General features: G+C 37.3%; 1 protein-coding gene across 7 annotated transcripts in view; it reads left to right on the forward strand.

Moving 5' to 3' along the window:
- L3MBTL3 (L3MBTL histone methyl-lysine binding protein 3) overlaps positions 1 to 20209 on the forward strand; it is a 117526-nt gene that overhangs the window by 57258 nt on the left and 40059 nt on the right. For all 7 annotated transcript variants that reach the window (XM_030853480.2, XM_060283714.2, XM_030853483.2 and 4 more), the window contains 4 exons: positions 5413 to 5489; positions 8637 to 8722; positions 10497 to 10607; positions 19373 to 19487. In XM_030853480.2, coding sequence (XP_030709340.2) covers positions 5413 to 5489; positions 8637 to 8722; positions 10497 to 10607; positions 19373 to 19487 — 389 coding nt within the window. The remainder of the gene's footprint in view (positions 1 to 5412; positions 5490 to 8636; positions 8723 to 10496; positions 10608 to 19372; positions 19488 to 20209) is intronic.

A 20209-nucleotide genomic window follows, 5' to 3' on the forward strand; every position in this document is an offset into this window, starting at 1 on the left:
ACGGCATGTGGGATCCTCCCGGACCGGGGCACGAACCCGTGTCCCCTGCATCGGCAGGCAGACTCCCAACCACTGCGCCACCAGGGAAGCCCTACATGTGTCTTTTTGAATTATGGTTTTCTCTGGGTATATGCCCAGTAGTGGGATTATGGGTCATATGGTAATTCTATTTTTAGTTTTTTAAGGAACCTCCATACTGTTCTCCATAGTGGCTGTATCAATTTACATTCCCACCAACAGTGCAAGAGGATTCCCTTTTCTCCACACCCTCTCCAGCATTTGTTGTTTGTAGATTTTCTGATGATGCCCATTCTAACCGGTTTGAGGTGATACCTCATTATAGTTTTGATTTGCATTTCTCTGATAATTAGTGATGTTGAGCAGCTTTTCATGTGCTTCTTGGCCATCTGTATTTCTTCTTTGGAGAGATGTCTATTTAGATCTTCTGCCCATTTTTTGATTGGGTGGCTTGTTTTATTAATATGGAGCTGCATGAGCTGTGTATATATTTTGGACATCAATCCTTTGTCTGTTGATTCATTTGCAAATATTTTCTCCCATCTGAGGGTTGTCTTTTCGTCTTGTATGTAGTTTCCTTTGCTGTGCAAAAGCTTTGAAGGTTCATTAGGTCCCGTTTTTTTATTTTTGTTTTTATTCCCATTACTCTAGGAGGTGGATCAAAAAAGATCTTGCTGTGATTTATGTCAAAGAGTGTTCTTCCTATGTTTTCCTCTAAGAGTTTTATAGTGTCTGGTCTTACATTTAGGTCTTTAATCCATTTTGAGTTTATTTTTGTATATGGTGTTAGGGAGTGTTCTAATTTCATTCTTTACATGTAGCTGTCCAGTTTTCCCAGCACCACTTACTGGAGAGGCTGTCTTTTCTCCATTGTATATCCTTGCCTCCTTTGTCATAGATTAGTTGACCATACATGGGTTTATCTCTGGGCTTTCTCTCCTGTTCCATTGATCTATATTTCTGTTTTTGTGCCAGTACCATATTGTCTTGATTACTGTAGCTTTGTAGTATAGTCTGATCCTTTTAATGTGCTGTTGGATTCTGTTTGCTAGTATTTTATTGAGGATTTTTGCATCTATATTCATCAGTGATATTGGTCTGTAATTTTCTTTTTTTGTAGTATCTTTGTCTGGTTTTGGTGTCAGGGTGATGGTGGCCTCATAGAATGAGTTTGGGAAGTTCCCTTCCTCTTCAGTTTTTGGAAAAGTTTGAGAAGGATGGGTGTTAGCTCTTCTCTAAAGGTTTGGTAGAATTCACCTGTGAAGCCATCTGGTCCTGGACTTTTGTTTGTTGGAAGATTTTTAATCACAGCTTCAATTTCATTACTTGTGATTGGTCTGTTCATCTCTTCTGTTTCTTACTGGTTAAGTCTTGGAAGGTTATACCTTTCTAAGAATTTGTCCATTTCTTCCAGGTTGTCCATTTTATTGGCATAGTGTTGCTTGTAGTAGTCTCTTAGGATGCTTTGTATTTCTGCCTTGTGTGTTGTAACTTCTCCTTTTTCATTTCTAATTTTATTGATTTGAGTCCTCTCCCTCTTTTTCTTGATGTGTCTGGCTAATGGTTTATCAATTTTGTTTATCTTCTCAAAGAACCAGCTTTTGGTTTTATTGATCTTTGCTATTGTTTTCTTTGTTTCTATTTCATTTATTTCTGCTCTGATCTTTACGATTTCTTTCCTTCTACTAACTTTGGGTTTTGTTTGTTCTTCTTTCTCTAGTTCCTTAAGGTGTAAGGTTAGATTGTTTATTTGAGATTTTTCTTGTTTCTTGAGGTAGGATTGTATTGGTATAAACTTCCCTCTTAGAACTGCTTTTGCTGCATTCCATAGGTTTTTGATCGTATTTTTGTTGTCATTTGCCTCTAGGTATTTTTTTATTTCCTCTTTGATTTCTTCAGTGATCTCTTGCTTATTTAGTAACATATTGTTTAGCCTCCATGTGTTTGTGATTTTTACGTTTTTTTCCCTGTAATTCATTTCTATTCTCATAGCATTGTGGTTGAAAAGATGCTTGATATGATTTCAGTATTCTTAAATTTACTGAGGCTTGATTTGTGACCCAAGATGTGATCTCTCCTTGAGAATGTTCCATGTGCACTTGAGAAGAAAATGTAATGTGCTGTTTTTGGATGGAATGTCCTATAAATATCAATTAAATATATCTGGTCTATTGTGTCATTTAAAGCTTGTGTTTCCTTATTAATTTTCTGCCTGGATGATCTGTCCATTGGTGTAAGTGAGGTGTTAAAGTCCCCCACTATTATTGTGTTACTATCGATTTCCTCTTTTATAGCTGTTAGTTGCCTTATGAATTGAGGTGCTCCTATGTTGGGTGTATATATATTATAATTGTTATATATTCTTCTTGGATTGATCCCTTGATCATTATGTAATGTCCTTCCTTGTCTCTTGTAACATTCTTTATTTTAAAGTCTATTTTGTCTGATATGAGTATTGCTACTCCAGCGTTCTTTTGATTTCCATCTGCATGGAATATCTTTTTCCATCCCCTCACTTTCAGTCTGTATGTGTCCCTAGTTCTGAAGTGGGTCTCTTGTAGACAGCATATATATGGGTCTTGTTTTTGTATCCATTCAACAAGCCTGTGTCTTTTGGTTGGAGCATTTAATCCATTCACGTCTAAGGTAATTATTGATATGTATGTTCCTATTACCATTTTCATAATTGTTATCAGGTCTCTTTTGTAGGGTCTTTTCTTCTTTTGTGTTTCCCACTTAGAGAAGTTCCTTTAGCGTTTGTTGTAGAACTGGTTTGGTGGTGCTCAATTCTCTTAGCTTTTGCTTGTCTGTAAAGCTTTTGACTTCTCCGTCGAACCTGAATGGGATTCTTGCCACGTAGAGTAATATTGGTTGTAGGTTCTTACCTTTCATCACTTTAAATATATCATACCACTCCCTTCTGGCTTGTAGAGTTTCTGCTGAGAAATCAGCTGTTAACCTTATGGGAGTTCCCTTGTGGGTTATTTGTCATTTTTCCCCTGTTGCTTTCAATAATTTTTCTTTGTCTTTTATTTTTGTCAGTTTGATTACTGTGTGTGTCCGCGTGTTTCTCCTTGGGTTTATCCTGCCTGGGACTCTCTGCGCTTCCTGGATTTGGGTGGCTATTTCCTTTCCCATGTTAGGGAAGTTTTCGACTATAATCCCTTCAAATGTTTTCTTTGGTCCTTTCTCTTCTCCTTCGGGGACCCCTATAATGTGAATGTTGTTGCGTTTAATGTTGTCCCAGAGATCTCTTAGGCTGTCTTCATTTCTTTCCATTCTTTTTTCTTTATTCTGTTCCACAGCAGTGAATTCCACCATTCTGTGTTGCCGGTCACTTATCTGTTCTTCTGCCTAAGTTATTCTGCTCTTGATTCCTTCTAGTGTATTTTTCATTTCAGTTATTGTATTGTTCATCTCTGTTTGTTCTTTAATTCTTCTAGGTCTTTGTTAAACGTTTCTTGCATCTTCTTGATCTTTGCCTCCATTTTTTTCCCGACGTCCTGGATCATCTTCACTGTTATTATTCTGAATTCTTTTTCTGGAAGGTTGCCTATGTGCACTTCATTTAGTTGTTTTTCTGGGGGTTAATCTTGTTCCTTCATCTGGTACGTAGTCTTCTGCCTTTTCATTCTGTCTGTGAATGTGGTTTTCGTTCCACAGGCTGCAGAATTATAGCTCTTCTTGCTTCTGCTGTCTGCCGTCTGGTGGATGAGGCTATCTAAGAGCCTTCTGCAAGCTTCCTGATGGGTGGGACTGGTGATAGGTAGAGCTGGGTGTTGCTCTGGTGGACAGAGCTCAGTAAAACTTTAATCCGCTTGTCTGCTGATGGCTGGGGCTGAGTTCCCTCCCTGTTGGTTGTTTGGCCTGAGGCGACCCAGCACTGGAGCCTACCCGGCTCTTTGGTAGGGCTAATGGTGGACTCTGGGCATGCTCATGCCAAGGAGTACTTCCCAGAACTTCTGCTGCCAGTGTGCTGTCCTCACAGTGAGCCACAGCCACCCCCTGCCTCTGCAGGAGTCCCTCCAACACTAGCAGGTAGGTCTGGTTCAGTCTCCTATGGGGTCACTGCTCCTTCTCCTGGGTCCCAGTGCGCACACTACTTTGTGTGTGCCCTCCAAGAGTGGAGTCTCTGTTTCTCCCAGTCCTGTTGAAGTCCTGCAAAGTCCTGCAGTCAAATCCCACTAGCCTTCAACGTCTGATTCTCTAGGAATTCCTCCTCCTGGTGCCAGACCCCCAGGTTGGGAAGCCTGATGTGGGGCTCAGAGCCTTCACTCCAGTGGGTGGACTTCTGTGGTATAAGTGTTCTCTAGTTTGTGAGTCACCCACCCAGCGGTTATGGGATTTGATTTTATTGTGATTGTGCCCCTCCTACCATCTCATTGTGGCTTCTCCTTTGTTTTTGAATGTGGGGTATCTTTTTTGGTGAGTTTCAGTGTCTTCCTGTAGATGATCGTTCAGCAGTTAGTTGTGCTTCCGGTGCTCTCGCGAGAGGGAGTGAGAGCACATCCTTCTACTCTGTCATCTTGAACCAATCTCCTCCTTCCACTCTCTCTTAAACCCACTCTATTCAGACTTTTGCCCTTTCCCATTCCCAGCTCCACCAAAACAACTCTTTTCAACTATACTAATGACATTTATGTTGGTAAATCCAGTGATCAGTTCTTGTTTGTCTCTTCTTTGACCTAGCAGTAGCATTTGACCCAATTGATTTCATCTTTCTTTCTCTCTCTTACTTTACTAGTCATTCCTTCTTGGACTTCTTTGTCTTTTCTCTTCTCTTTTCTGTTCTCTGTACTCATTTTCTGGATGGTCGCATCTCTGCTCCTCTCTGCTCATCTCAAATGCAGATGACTCCTAAATATGTGTTTTTAGCCTCGATCTTGCCCTTGAACTCCAAATTTTTGTGTTCGTTATCTACTTCTTGACCTGTTTATTAAACATGTTAGTAACAGAACTCTTCATTCACTGTTTGGAATGTCAGGCTGTGTTTGCATTCTTCGTGTCTCAAACAATGGTAAGTATACTCTTCTAATGGCCATGCCCAAAACCTTGCAAATGTCCTGGACTTCCCGTCACTCACGCTCACACAAATTTATTATCTTTTAATTTTTACTATATTTGAAGTTGCGGAATATAACACAATTTGTGTGGGAACAAAAACTATTTCCCTGGTATCAAGTTTATACGATATGTATCTGATAAAAATCTACTTGGTACTAATTTATTGGAAGAGTGAAAAATCCTTTGGTATAGCAAATATTGTTTTCAAATTAGATTGTAAAATATAGAACTCTGTATAAGGTGTTCACAATCTCTAACATTTTTGAACTTTTACTAGTATTTGAGAATTTATCCTGATAATTACGATTTTTAAATTTATATAACCTACAGGTGTGAAGCCTCTAGCCCACACATTCATCCAGTTGGTTGGTGTAAAGAACATCGAAGAACCCTTATTACTCCTCCAGGTTTGTGTTGATTATGGGTCTACTGTTTGTTATGTCAATTTGAGTTTATATTCATGTGCTGAAGAACAGATTCTGTGGCTTTCATCATAAGGCAATGAGTTTTTGAGCATATCACTAATGTGCCGTGGCTGCTGCTTATATGAAATGATGGGGTGGTTAGCTAACACAGAGCATCACTGTGGTATATGTGGTTGCTTGTGGATACTCCTGTGAGTGATGAAGACTGTCATTATCACAGGGAAAGGATGCCTCCTTGGTTTGTTACAGGAGCCGTTGTGTGGTTGTTGCCTGCAGCATGTAAGCATAAAGACTCAGCTTGGAGCTTCAAATACTTGTCTTATTCCATTCTGCCAGCTGGTGTCAGTTTTAGGCTTGTCCCCAGTTCCTTGATACTGCGTCTCAGTTAGTACCTGATCATTTACTCACTCAGGGCACCAACCATTCCTGTGATGGGAGAGGCGAGTCCCTTCCACTTTCTGAGTTTTCTTCTATGTTCACAGATAAAAGCTCCTGTCCTTTACTGATTTACAGAGCTGTTTTGAAGATGAAAGAGCATTTACATAAACTGTAAAGTGTTAAAGCAAGGTATTAATGGTTTTGTGGCCCACATGTGTTGCTGCCTGGAAGATTTCTCCCATTCAGTCCTCCTGAGTCCTGTGGCTTATGTCATATTAGGAGTGGTGAATAGTGATTGCCACTATCACCATCTGAATTGCTGTGAGGATTCTTTTGGATTTCCCAGTTTGATAATGATCTTTTTTTTCTTATCATCCTTTTAGTGATCATCAGGGATCCAGTAAATAAACAGGACCAGTGAGCAACAGGTTCCTGGCTGTGTTTTCACAGCACTGGGTTAGGTACCCTGGGAAGGGGTGGTGTGAGGCATTATTAGTGACTTCTGGTGTGAGGCAGATTACCAAGTCTTCTGTCTCCTTTCATGGACTTTTATAATTCAGTAGAATGAACAGAAAAGTTGCAAGAACAGTAAATGGCCCATCTATACCCTTGAACCAGAGACCCATTCAAGTTTGGCAGTTGTACCAGTGATGTCATTTATGGCCAAAGGATCAGGCATGTTACTCGGTTGTCATATTTCTCTGGTCTCCTTCACTTGGCTCTGCTTGACTTTTATGACCGCCATATGCTTGAGAATTAATGACTACAGAGTAGTCATTTTGTAGAATATTACTTAATTTGGGCATGATTGGTGCTTCCTCGTGATTAGACCCAGGGTATGCATTTTTGGCAGGAATATCCCAGAAACAGTGCTGTGTTCTCATCGCATCCTCTCACGTGGCAGCTGATGTCCATTTGTGTCATTACTGGTTGACTTTTACTAGTAATTGATCAAGGTGGTAGTTACCAGGCTTCTTCACAGATGTCATTTTTTTTCTCTCTGTAATTGATAAGTATTTGGGAGAGACACTTTGAGATTGTATAAATATCCTGCACTTCATTTCCATGTCACTCACTAGTTGTAGCATCTGTTGATATTTCTAGTGTGAATTATTATTCCGACAGTTGCTAAATGGTAATTTTTCTTATTCCATCATTCCTTGTACGTAATTAGTTGACATTCTTCTGCAAAGAATAGTTTTCTCATCTTCCTATTTATCATTCAGTTTATTTATATCAGCATGGACCCATACATTACTATTGTCATCAATGGGTTATAATCCATTACTATAGTACCTTATTTATTTTTATGGCCAGATTTTCTCAGATTTGGCCAGTGGGAGCCCTTTTAAGCTGGGTTCTGTGTCCTTTTGACATGTTTTTTTTTTATCATTTTTTGGAGAATTTCCTATTTTCTGCTACAGCTAGGCTTATCTTGTGCTTTCCCTGACCCAACCCTGAAGTCACCCATTTCTCCCAGACTCCATGGTTCCTTTTCATAGAGAATGCTATTTAGACACTAAGACCTAGACACTAGGTATGCTCACTGCTACTGGACTAATGCTGCTTCTGGCCTCTCAGTAGGGATAGGAAATACAGTTATGTAAACATATAAAAAATTTATGTGTATTTCTATATCCATTTGTAGATATTGAAAACCATGAATTTATACCATTAGCTTCAGTTCACATCCAACACCACTGAATTCATTCTGTTTTTCCACTTATCATATTTATACCTCTCTTTTTAGCTATTGAGAAATCTGGCTTCTATTGTCTCCAGTATATTTACTTATTTTTTCAGTCCCCATAAAGGGGACTATATAAAGTAGCCAATTTCCTACCCTACTGGGCCAACATTAATTCCTACTCATGTCTTCCTACTGGGTTTTGGACTCTGGAGGAAGCAAAAGGAGGGTGGGAGGGAGGAAGGATATTTGTTTTTAGACATTTTGTTAATACTGTTCCATGATTTATTTTAACTTATTTGTTTGGCCTAACAATATGACTATCAGGAATATTTCACATATTGATATATATAAACCTGCCTCATTCTTTTTAATAAATGCTTTCTATTTTACACTTACTGTATTTATATATATATTTTGCACATTTCTGTATTGATGGTCACTTAACTGCTTTTTACATTTTCACATTTACAAACAATGATACATTTTCTTTGTATACACATACGAAATTTTTCCTAGATTATTAGAAGTAAAATTGCTAGATTTTTTTTTTTTTTTTGGCGGTGCGCGGGCCTCTCATTGTTGTGGCCTCTACCGTTGCGGAGCACAGGCTCCGGACGCGCAGGCTCATCGGCCATGGCTCACGGGCCCAGCCGCTCCGTGGCATGTGGGATCTTCCCGGACCGGGGCACGAACCTGCGTCCCCTGCATCGGCAGGCAGACTCTCAACCACTGCGCCACCAGGGAAGCCCAAATTGCTAGATTTTAAAGGGTAGTTATGTTTGTGTGTATTTTGTGTTGTAAGACTCTCCTTACCTGAGAATGAAAATTGTATATATTAAATTTTCATTTAAAAGTTGATAAAGAAATCATGCTCTAGATGAAAATGATTTCATTATTACAAGTAGCTCTGAATGTGTAACCAGTTTAAAGTTATTTTGTGTAATATGAACATAATTTTATTCATTATAATGATAACAATATCTCATAATTTTATAGGTCAGTTTGTGGTTCTCACTATCATTTTGGTTAAACCTGACAGGATTTACTGTTTTTATTCTTAGGTTATCCAAATGTGAAACATTTTTCTTGGGATAAATACTTAGAAGAAACCAATTCTTTACCTGCTCCTGCAAGAGCTTTCAAAGTGGTGAGATATTATATTTTACAATATTTGATTAATTTGTGTTGATGATAGTGTTCAGTCATTGAAATTTAAGAACAGAAAGAGTATTGGTGAACAGGAATAGGAGAGAAACAGAAGACCAAAGAAGTTGTTTCTGAATTTTTACAATTTAGAAAAGCAAAATTGTTACTGGGGGTTTTGTTGTTGGCATCTAAAAAATACTTCCATTTTGAACTTTAAAGTCTCCTTGGAAAATACTTATATTTGAATTGGTTTGCAGTGAGTTGGTTGTACAGCACACTTCTGTTTTTCCAGCTAGATATTCTGAAAGACCAAACAGGACGAGATATTGCTTTATAATGAAAATTATATTTGATCATTCCTTTGGGTTTGTTTATGGCAAGCTGAGATGCTGGGTTTTTTTTTTTTTCTTTTACTGCTATAAATCAGCATGTTTGACTACCAAAATGCAAGGTCGTCTGTTTTTATAATAGTAACTTTCTAACTCAGGGTCATTGCTTCTTCCATATTAAGATTCAGAGTTAATCTCAGTTGTGTGCAAGGGAGGAATAAGAAATGAAATGTATTTAAAAATTTTTTAAATCTCATATATCTTTATAATTTGTATTTTCCCATGAATTTAAAGGGAAAGAAAGATATTTTAAATACTTTATTTAAAAAAAATGTGAACAGTCTATCATAAACAACATTTTTATTTAATGGATCCTTTTGTGCATAAATTTCTAGGATGTTTAATGATAGAATTAATTAGTAGGCATGGACCCAAATACATAAGAAAAGAACATCAAAATTTTTGAGAGAAAAACTATATTACATGAAGAAAAGCCATATCAAAGAATATGTATGATTCCATCTGAGAGTAAATACTCCATCTGAGAGTAGATTCAGGATTTATAAATGAGTAATGTTTAGAGTCATGTCATATTTATGGATTTTACCTGACTCTCTGACTTTAACGTAGCCTCGTACAAAGAAGAGCTGCTTTGCACTTTGCTTTGAACTGGATAAAATTACATCAAGCTCAGTCTGCATATCTAGTGTCACAGTGATATCAGAGGGAAAATTAAGATTTCTCTCGTTTGGTCTTTAGGTACCTTGCATTAATTGTTCTGCATCCTTTACATAATTTTCACACTTGATTTTCACAGTAACACTTTGATTACACCCATTAGCAATCACCTTGCCTTCTGCCTGTAAATTTTTCAGAGGCTGATGGGTTTTTGCTGAGTATTGAGGTGTGGGTAGCTGTAGGTCCTCATTCTCATTCTTGTTCTTAGTAGAGCAATTCCATCTTGCATGTCTTGATTGCTAATTCTCTTCTTAAAAAGACATCTGTTGCTTTTTGGTCCCACTACCACCTCTAATCTCTGTGTCTCATCTTTGCCACTTGAAGTTTCTTCCCTCTTTTTTAAAAATAATTTTCATGTTTGTTGATTTTTGCCCAGACACCTCCGACCAATGAGAAGAAACTCGTCATCCCTGTGGCTAATCAAAAAAACCATAGTATTTTGAATTTCATCTTAAGATCTTTGGCTTTCTGTTTGCTCCTGTGACTAGTTGCTCAGGCTGTTGCTATTGCCTGTGGGCTTGACCATGTGATTTGGGATTATGTTTTCAATAGGGAGAGTGAGGTCCAAAGCCATTCTAGGAACTTGAGTTTGAAAAGCTAGTTCCCTTAATAACTCATCTTTTTTTTTTTTTTAATTCTGTCTTTGTGACATAGAGCTCACCTTCCCTTCCTCTGAATCTCACTGTATAAAATTTTCTGTTATGGCAGAAACCTCCACATGGATTCCAGAAAAAAATGAAGCTTGAGGTCATAGACAAAAGAAATCCCATGTTTATTAGAGTAGCAACAGTTGCAGACATGGATGATCACCGAATAAAAGTAAGTGTTCTGTTGTGGTTTTGTTTGGTCTTTTTTTACAAGAATCTTAGACGAAAACTTTAGCAGATATTTAATTTGTGAAGTCCGAGAATTAAAGTAGGAAAGCCATAGAAATATGCAAATTAAGTGGCTGCGCACATCCTTGTGAGTCAGTATTTTTCCACTTTTTCACTTTACATAAGTATTCTCTTTAATTATGACTGACTTTTAATATTTTAAGTATATATTTGGAGGAAAAAAGTAGATACATCATATTAAGGTCATCTATTCAGGAGAAGATATAATACTTCATTTTCCAGTAGTGTGTTCTTTTTAAAAAATATTTAAGGTCAGTGTTTTCTTATGGGGTATAGTGCATGTCGACTTTTCAGAATATCCTGTTTTTTAATACAGGACAAGTTAAGAGAAATATTTTTATAAATAAAGTCAGATTTTATTAGAGTTGGATTAATAAAAGTCAAGTACCTCTCATAAAGTAAGCAAACGTACAAGAAGATGGGTTCAGCCCATGTCCAGATGTGATAAAGTGAAGTGTAGTAGCGGTTCCCGGTGAGGAGCCTCAGGCTCTCGTCTCTGTTTCTGGCTTCAGCGTTAACTTCACTCTCGAACCAGAATGATGTGCCTTCTACTTACCTTACAGGATCATTTAGAATTTCTGTTAAGGATAATACTAGTTATGAGAGCAGCAAGACATTAGATTTGCATGGAGTTTTACAGGGTAGGAGTATTCTTCCATCATCTGATATTTGTGGTGATAGCAGTGTGGGAGATTTATGTTACTGTCATTACTTTATCAATGAGGCTGAGGCGCAGAATAAATTACTTATTAATTATGGGCAGTGGCAGAACTAAGTCACGGTCCTAAGCTACAGGAGTCTAAGTTCATGTTCTTTAAGTAATAATAAATCAGATCTTCATGTATCTCTAATGAGATAATATATAGGAAAATAAATTATAAAATAACATGAAAAACCTGTACAAATGTAGTATTTCTGTAAAATAGAACTTTTAGCATTTAATTCACTGTTTTTAAGATTGTGTAATCATATAACATTTTAGAAAATTTTATAAGTAATGGAAGACCTGTGTTAATCTTTTTCTAGTGTGTTTTCTTGTTAGTTTTCCTTAGAAATTTAGAATTAAGTAATACATTATTTTTATAAATCAAATTGGTCAGAATTGAAAAAAAAAGTGTTTTGGCTTGGGTGCAGAAAGTTTATTCCCACATACAGCTGGTGAAAGGATAAAGTGTCTCAGCCTTTCTGGAGAGCAGTTTGGTGATAGGCATCAAAAGTCTTAGAATGTTGTTTATCCTTTAATTCAGGAATTTCAGTCCTAGGAATTTATGTTAAAGGAATAACCAAAAGGAATATGCAAAGATAAAAGCTGCCAGGAGGATATAACAGAGCCAGTGGTTTATGGAATTGAGCATTGAGAATAAGCAGAGTGGGAGATGGGTAAAAATAAATGACTATACGTCTACATGCTGTTTCATATTTTAGAAAAATATTTAATTTTGGCAAGTGAGAAATTCGAGTTTAATACTATATATAATGTCTGGTATTGTCTTTTAAAAGAATATATATATGTATGTGTGTGTATATATATATGTATGTATGTGTATATATATGTGTGTGTGTATATATATATATATACACACACACATACATAAGCAGTTATGGAAATAAAGCAAAATAATGACAGTGATTTTCTGTTAAGATTATATGTGATTCGGTTTTTCTTTTTAATTATCAGGTTTCAGGAACACGTATTACTTTTGTGATTTTGATCCAGAGGGGTCAAATACTCTAAAGTGGATGGTTCAGTTAGTTAATGAGAAAAGTTTAGACTAGAAATCCAGCTCTTTTTGCTTCTGGCTGAATTCTCTTTCCAGTGCAACATCTGGGTCAATCTTTAATACACAAAAAAGAACTGGCTAGTGAGGTATATAGTTGACAATCATCTTTTAGAATACTGGAATGAATTTCATAGCTAAACATAAACCAGTGGACAAATATCTGTGTTTTTATGAAGTCCACAGAAGGTTAGTGAACAGGTGACAGTAACTCAATTTGAGGATTCATCAGAGACTTGTGAAAATACAGGTCGCTTTCAACAGTAGAAGTTTTTCTAATAATATGGGAGATGATGTAGCAAGAACGCTTAGTTTTTCTTTTTCAGGAAGGACAAGAAAGCGGAAAATAGAGACGAAGTCATTAGCGTAGTGTAATATTTTAAGTTTCTCAAGGATAAAAATCAACTCTTAAGTTAAATAAAATCAACTTTTTAAGTTATGTAATACATTATATTTCACACTGAGTTACTACGGTTAAATTTTTTTAAACCTGGTGTATTTTGCTGTTGAAGAAAAATGACAAGAATATTTTTGCTCTTGTCTTTTATGTTTTCGTGACAGAACGTAAGATTGTTCTGCCCTCCCCATCCCCACCGCCAGGTCTGGTTCCCCAGAGGCAGGAACTTCCACCTCTTTTGGCTGTTGCTTATGACATTTGATCGGCAGTTTAAAAAAATAGTAGCTGCATTCTGCTGTTTCTGAATCCATCAATTTTAAATATATTTATTTCCTTCCTGTTTTGGTAGTTCAGGATTTAGATCTTGTCGTCCTTCCCTTCTGCTTATCCTTTCAGTAATTATTTCACAGTGTTTGTTCTTTTTTTTTCACTCTTCCATGTTTACTGTTGTAAACAAATCTTGTCCACTGCTGAGCCAAGGAGTCTTTTTCTTATGATGCTTTGTTTTTCCTAGAGTCAGTAATTAATTTCTATTTTGATTTTAAATTGTCTGTGTTCTTACTAGATTTTAACAAATGCTCCAATAAATCTGACAAGTCTTTTGGTCAAAAAGCTCAAGTGTATTTTTGAATCTTGCATCTATCTTTCTTTTTTTCCTGAACCCTTCTTCCCACAGCTTAACAGCCACCTATTCTGATCAGCGTGGTTACCCTCTCAGCCTCACACACAGCTTTCATCCTGAGACTCCTCTTTGCCAACACACTATATTGTATATTCATTTCTCCTGAGTCTCATGCTTTATACTTCTTTGTATACTCTCTTACCTTGCTGAAACACATCTTCTGTAACTTTCTGAGGAAGGATGTATGAAAGGCATATTTTTCGACTCTTTGCATATCTGAAAATGTCAATATACTAGCCTCTCACTTGATTCATACTGTGATGGGGTAGAGAATCATTTCCCCTCAGAAACTACAAGCATTGTTCTGCTGTCTTCCCACGTCAAGTGTTAGGTTTTTTTTGTTTTTGTTTTTGTTTTTTTGCGGTACGCGGGCCTCTCACTGTTGTGGCCTCTCCCGTTGCGGAGCACAGGCTCCGGACACGCAGGCTCAGCGGCCATGGCTCACGGGCCCAGCCGCTCCGCGGCATGTGGGATCTTCCCGGACCGGGGCACGAGCCCGTGTCCCCTGCATTGGCAGGCGGGCTCTCAACCACTGCGCCACCAGGGAAGCCCAAGTGTTAGTTTTTGAGACATCCAAGGCCACTGGGTTCCTTCTCTCTGGGTGATGTACCTTTTCGCTCTGGAAACTCTCAAGACCATCTTTGTTCCTGATATTCTGATGTTTTGTGGTGACGTGCCTTGGTGTGAGGGTCTTTTTTCATTTATCATGCAGGGCACTAATACCCTTTCACTGTGGATTTTCATATCCTTTGGGTTTTAGAAATGTTCTTACATTATTGCTTTGATGACTTCCTTCTCTCTCACTGTTCTCTTTTGCAAGTCCTGCTACACTCTGGTATTAAACCTCTGGGATGGACCCCCTATTTTTCTTATATTTTCTTTCTTATGCTTCTCTGATTTTTTTTTCTACTTGCTTAGAGATATCCACTGTTTTTTAAATCCTGTATTGCATTTTTAATTACAACTATGTTTTTTTTAATTTTCAAGAGTTTTTTCTTATTTTCTAGTCTTCTCCCTTCCCCCCTTTCAAAATGGCATCCTCTTTTTATTTCCTGAAGCAATATTGTTTCTTATCTGAGGACACCAGTGATAGTTTTCCTTCTGTTTCCTTTTATTTTCTCTAAATTCCTCTTTGAGTTAGTTTGGCTTCTGCTTTCACATTAGAGCCTCTCTTCAAATGTCAAGTCCTTGGTTGGCTGTTCACAGTAAGAAAAGGTGCTTAACATTAGTTGTTTTTAGTCAATAAGGTGGGCTTTATTGGCTGTTGGGCTTCATGTGGGAAAAGAGAGCAGAGAGCCAGCTTTTTCATAGGGAGGTCCCCATTCTTCAGCGTCTGGATTCTTGGTCTAGAGCCTTTCCGTTTCTTCTAGTCTCCTCCCTAGGGAGGGGCAAACTTGGTGGCCGCTGTGTGAGGCAGGGAGAAGGATGGGGTTGGAGGATACAGGCTCTCACTCAGTCCGTGTGCTTTCTGTCCTGCCCGTCACCATTGTCCTGGAGTTTAAAACCTCCATGCTTATGTCTCTAGAAAGTAAACCTCTACTCTTGTGGGGTTGCTGAAGGGGCAGTTACTTTGGTGGGTGGCATAGAGGATCAGACCTAGAGGTCTAACCACTCCATATTCAGAGTTTGAGCCAATCCTGTCATTTTCCAGACCTCCTCACATACCTGCTGCCTCCACATTGAGTCCTTCTGGGTTCTGCACTGTGAGCCAGTTCACTCTGGGCCTGCATTCCCTCTCTAGGCATCTGGGTTGCAACCCACCCACTCTCTACCAGTGGGTCAGCACTCCCTCATCTGCTTCTGCCCTCCACATACATCATTGCCACTTCTCACCTCTCAGCTACTTTCCTTCTCCATTTGTCCTTTGTCCTTCTGGGTTTGTACCTTTTCAAACATAACTTTCATTTCAGAAGAGGTCAGAAATAAGCACCTGGGTCTGAAATGTGTTTTACTGAGTTGCCTTTCACCTGAACAGAAAGCACAACCAAATCACTTGTTTAAAAAAGAAATAGTGTGCTTTCTAAAACTATTATCTGTCTTAATCTTGAAATTTTCAGTAACGGGTATTAAGTTTTTATAAAGCGTCCAAATTACACTCCTAGGTTAAAAAATGTATTCAGTTTTCTAAACTATAATTTTAAATATGTGTAAGTTAAATCATCTGTACTGTGCTTTGATGCATAATAGTCTATTTTCTTTAGAATTTTAATTAAATTCAGCCTTGTCGCTGAGTTACTTTTATATTTAATTGTTTTTATACTGGGACATTTCTATTATAAATATTTTTGGATGTCTTTTTATGTTCTGTACAATGTTTAAATATTTCATGTTGTATGTTTATGTGTCTTCCTCTCTTGCTCTGTCAGGCATTTGATTTCATTTCAAAATAGGACCCAGCAAGAGAAAAGCTATCAGTTACCATTACTAGAGTGTCTGATTTTTTTGTTTGTTTAAAGCCTCTTAATGTGCCAGGGACTGAAGTAGTAAAGATGAAATGAAATTATATAAACTTTAATAAATTTATTTCATCTGGGCTTCCAGAGTAAGAATATTAATTAGGGTTAATGTTAATTTTGTATATATTATTAATGTTCACATAATTTCAGACAGCAGTTTTTTAATTGAAGTATACTTGACTTACAATATTTTATTAGTTTCAGGTGTACGGTGTAGTGATTCAGTATTTTTGCAGATTATACTCCATTAAAAGTTATTACAAGTAATGGCTATAATTCCCTGTGCTGTACAATATATCCTTGTTGCTTATCTATTTTATACATAGTAGTTTGCATCTGTTAATCCCATACCCCCAATTTGTTCTTTCCCCCTTCTCTCTCCCCTCTGCTAACCACTAGTTTGTTTTCTGTATCTGTGGGTCTCTTTCTGTTTTGCATATATATTCATTTGTATTATTTTTTAGATTCCACATATAAATGATTAGGTAGCAGTTTTTAAGTGCATTTGCTACTTAGGGAATTGTATTGTTACCTCTGTTCATAATATCTAAATTAAGTTTTAACTCTGAAATTTAACCTTAAAGTACTAGGATTCTCCCGATTGCCGGCCAACCTAGTTTGTAGGAGATGTTAGACTTATTTACAGTAGTAACTAAGGTATATCTGTCATCTAAGATAGATGACTTTTCATTGCCAAACTGAGAGGTCAGTTTTAATGAAAAGTAGGAAGGGGTTATGGTATCACCAGATATAGTAGCTCCAACATATTCTTGAAGGTATATGGGAGGCAATTTTTTAAAGAACCCTATTATTTATGATGATATTAAGATTTTTGGAGTCTATATTGCTGTACAGTAGTGTCCTGTTTAGTGTCAGTGGGACTCAATTCTGACTGCACAGCAGAGTTACTTAGAAGTTAAATAAACATACAGGTGCACAGAACCCAAGCTATAAGTTCAGAACCTCCTTGGTGGGCTCAGCCATTTTCGTATTTTTTTTTCTTCTTTTCAATAATCATGAGTAATTCTAGTGTATATCCAGGTTGGAGAACCACTTACTTGTTAGGAATGAGTTTGTTTGCTATAGGAAGATAGCTAAATTTTGTAAAATTTAACAAATGGAACATGAGTTATGGGGACATTGATTCCAGTACAGAAGAAGTGAAATTCAGGAACAGCAAGATGAGAAAACATAAGAATTTCGTGTATCCAGTAAAATAGAGCATTATCACTTGATGATTAGTTGAGAATTAGAATGCTTAAAGCTTAACTATAATGCTGTGAATTATGACTGCTCATTTATTGGTGGCATTGATAGCATAAACTTTAGAAAATTACCATGAATATCATTCTGTGTTATTTGAACATTATTTTTGATCAGAGGAAAGGAAAGGGTTGTTTCAAGTTAAACAACTTTCTTTAAGTGCTGCTTTTATATGCAATGTATGTGAATGATGAACCAGTTTATTTTGGATCCATGAGTTTTAGCCTCTTACCCCTCCTAACTAGCTCTGTGATCTTTTCTCCTCTTTAAAATATTATCCATGATTTCCTGCAGGTGTGGAATTCTGTGGGATTTAATTCTAGGATTAATTAATTTCTAAGCTTGAGAAAGTGGAGTCATTGCAGTGGACATTATATTGAACCCATATATACATACCTTAGTAACTCTGTACTATTCCATCATATAAATATACCATAATTTATTTAACCAATCTCCTGATGGTTAAATAGACACTCTGGTTGCTTTCTACTACAACGAGTTGAGTTATTTAGATTATCAAGTCCAAGATGATATATTTTAAGTGTTGATCCATTATTGCCAAATAACTCTCCAGAAATATCTCACCAGTCAACACTCCTGTCAATGGTCTATGAGAACGTCCATTTATTCTCATACTTATCAGCTCTAGAAGTCACCAAAATGGAATATTTTGGCATATTGAAAGAAGAATTTCATCCTGTGATTTTAATTTGTAGTTTTTTAGTTATAAGTGAAATTGATTGTCTTTTCACGTGTTTACTAACAATTTATTTTCTTGTTTATGAGCCATTTGTATCTTTTCCATCTTTTCTGTTGGATTTTTCATCTTTTTATACTGATATATGGTGTTTTTACAAATTAAGGAACGAAGTACATTGTCACATGTTAACAGATGTGTTTTTCAGGTTTCTTTTGGGTTTTCCATCTTGCCAGCAGTAATATTTGCCATTGTGAATATTTAAATTTTGATGTATTCGAATTGATGCCTCTTTTCTTTTATGGCTTTTGAGTTTGGTGTCTTCCTTACAAAGGCTACTGCACTCTAAGATAAATATATTAATGTATGCTTTCTTCTAGAACTTTTATTGTTCAGTTTTCAGTGTTCGGATTTTTTTATCCATCTGGCATCTATTGTGTTTTTAGTAGTAAGAGATTCATAGACTTTAAGAAGGAAATCTAGCTGGCAAACTTGATCTAAAATAAAATATATCTAACATTTTAGTATATCCTTTCCTTCTAAAAGATAAAAACTATGTGATACTTGAAAGAGATGTAGCTGATCCTCAGTAACCATGCCTGAAAGACTAACTGCCCTTTTACATGGTGGCCAATAAAGTCGGTAGCCCTGACCACCCTGTAAAATCTCTTTGAGAGATATTGTAGTTATTTATGAGAAAAAATATTTTAAAATGCATTTGATGGAGGCATATTTTGTAAATTGGGTGTCCATCTGCTGAATTTTTTTAAGTCTTCTTTAGCATAATTCTAGGAGACTTGACATTTATATGAAAGGTCCTGCCTCTCTACTCTCCCTCCTCCTCCCTCCCTTCCCTGATTCATTCATTACTCAGTAATATTTATTGGGTGTTTAGTGTTGCTCATATGAAGATGTTAGGTACTCAAACTGCTTATAGTAGTGGGAGATACATGTAATATGTCTGTAGAAGTATTACCCAAAAAGTGCCCTTGGCAAGACATTTAATTATGGTTAGATAATGTAGTTCAACAGTACCTCTTTTTTTTTTTTTTTGCGGTACGCGGGCCTCTCACTGCTGTGGCATCTCCCATTGCGGAGCACAGGCTCCGGGCGCACAGGCTCAGCGGCCATGGCTCACGGGCCCAGCCGCTCCGCGGCATGTGGGATCCTCCCGGACCGGGGCACGAACCCGTGTCCCCTGCATCGGCAGGCGGACTCTCAACCACTGCGCCACAAGGGAAGCCCCAACAGTACCTCTTTTCTCATACTAGGATGAAGTAATTTGGATAATTTATCTGGATATTAAATGTACTAAATAAGTTAGAAGAGAATGAAGACGGTTATGGTGGGCAAAACTTTTACTGTAGGAATTCTCGTGACCTAAATTATACTATTAATTTCTTTTTGTTATCCAGGTTCACTTTGATGGCTGGAATAGTTGCTATGATTACTGGATAGATGCAGATTGTCCTGATATTCACCCCGTCGGTTGGTGTTCAAAAACCGGGCATCCTCTTCAGCCTCCTTTGAGTAAGAGACACAGTGATAACCTAAAGAAATGTTTCCATTTTCTTGTGTAGTGTGCTTAATATTTTCTTTTCCTCTACCTTCTCGTTCTATTGGGTTGGCCAAAAAGTGCCTTCAGTTTTTAAGTAAAAATAAAAGACACATTTTTCATTTACACCAAGAACTTTATTGACAGTGTATTCACCCTTTTTTTCCACTACCTTCTGCCATTTTTCAGGCAACTTCGTAATTCAGTCTTCCCGAAACTTAATTATCTTTTTGAGCAAAGAACTGTTCCAGGTGCCTTTTACAGTCTTCCAGTGAATTGAAATTTTTTCCATTAAGAGAATTTTGTAAAGACCTAAAAAATGGAAATCCGAAGGTGCAATGTCTGGTGAATACAGCAGATGAATCAGAACTTCCCAGCCGAGCTGTGACAGTTTTTGCCTGGTCATCAAAGAAACATGCGGTCTTGCGTTATCCTGATGGAAGATTATGCGTTTTCTGTTGACTAATTCTGGACGCTTTTCATCGAGTGCTGCTTTCAGTTGGTCTAATTGCGGGCAGTACTTGTTGAAATTAATCATTTGGTTTTCCAGAAGGAGCTCATAATAGACGACTCTCTTCCAGTCCCACCATATATACATCACCTTCTTTGGATGAAGACTGGCCCTTGGTGTGGTTGGTGGTGGTTCATTTCACTTGCCCCACGATCTCTTCTGTTCCACATTATTGTACAGTATCCA

The sequence above is a fragment of the Globicephala melas genome, chromosome 14 (assembly GCF_963455315.2).
Source record: "Globicephala melas chromosome 14, mGloMel1.2, whole genome shotgun sequence".
NCBI classification, from domain to species: Eukaryota; Metazoa; Chordata; class Mammalia; order Artiodactyla; family Delphinidae; genus Globicephala; species Globicephala melas.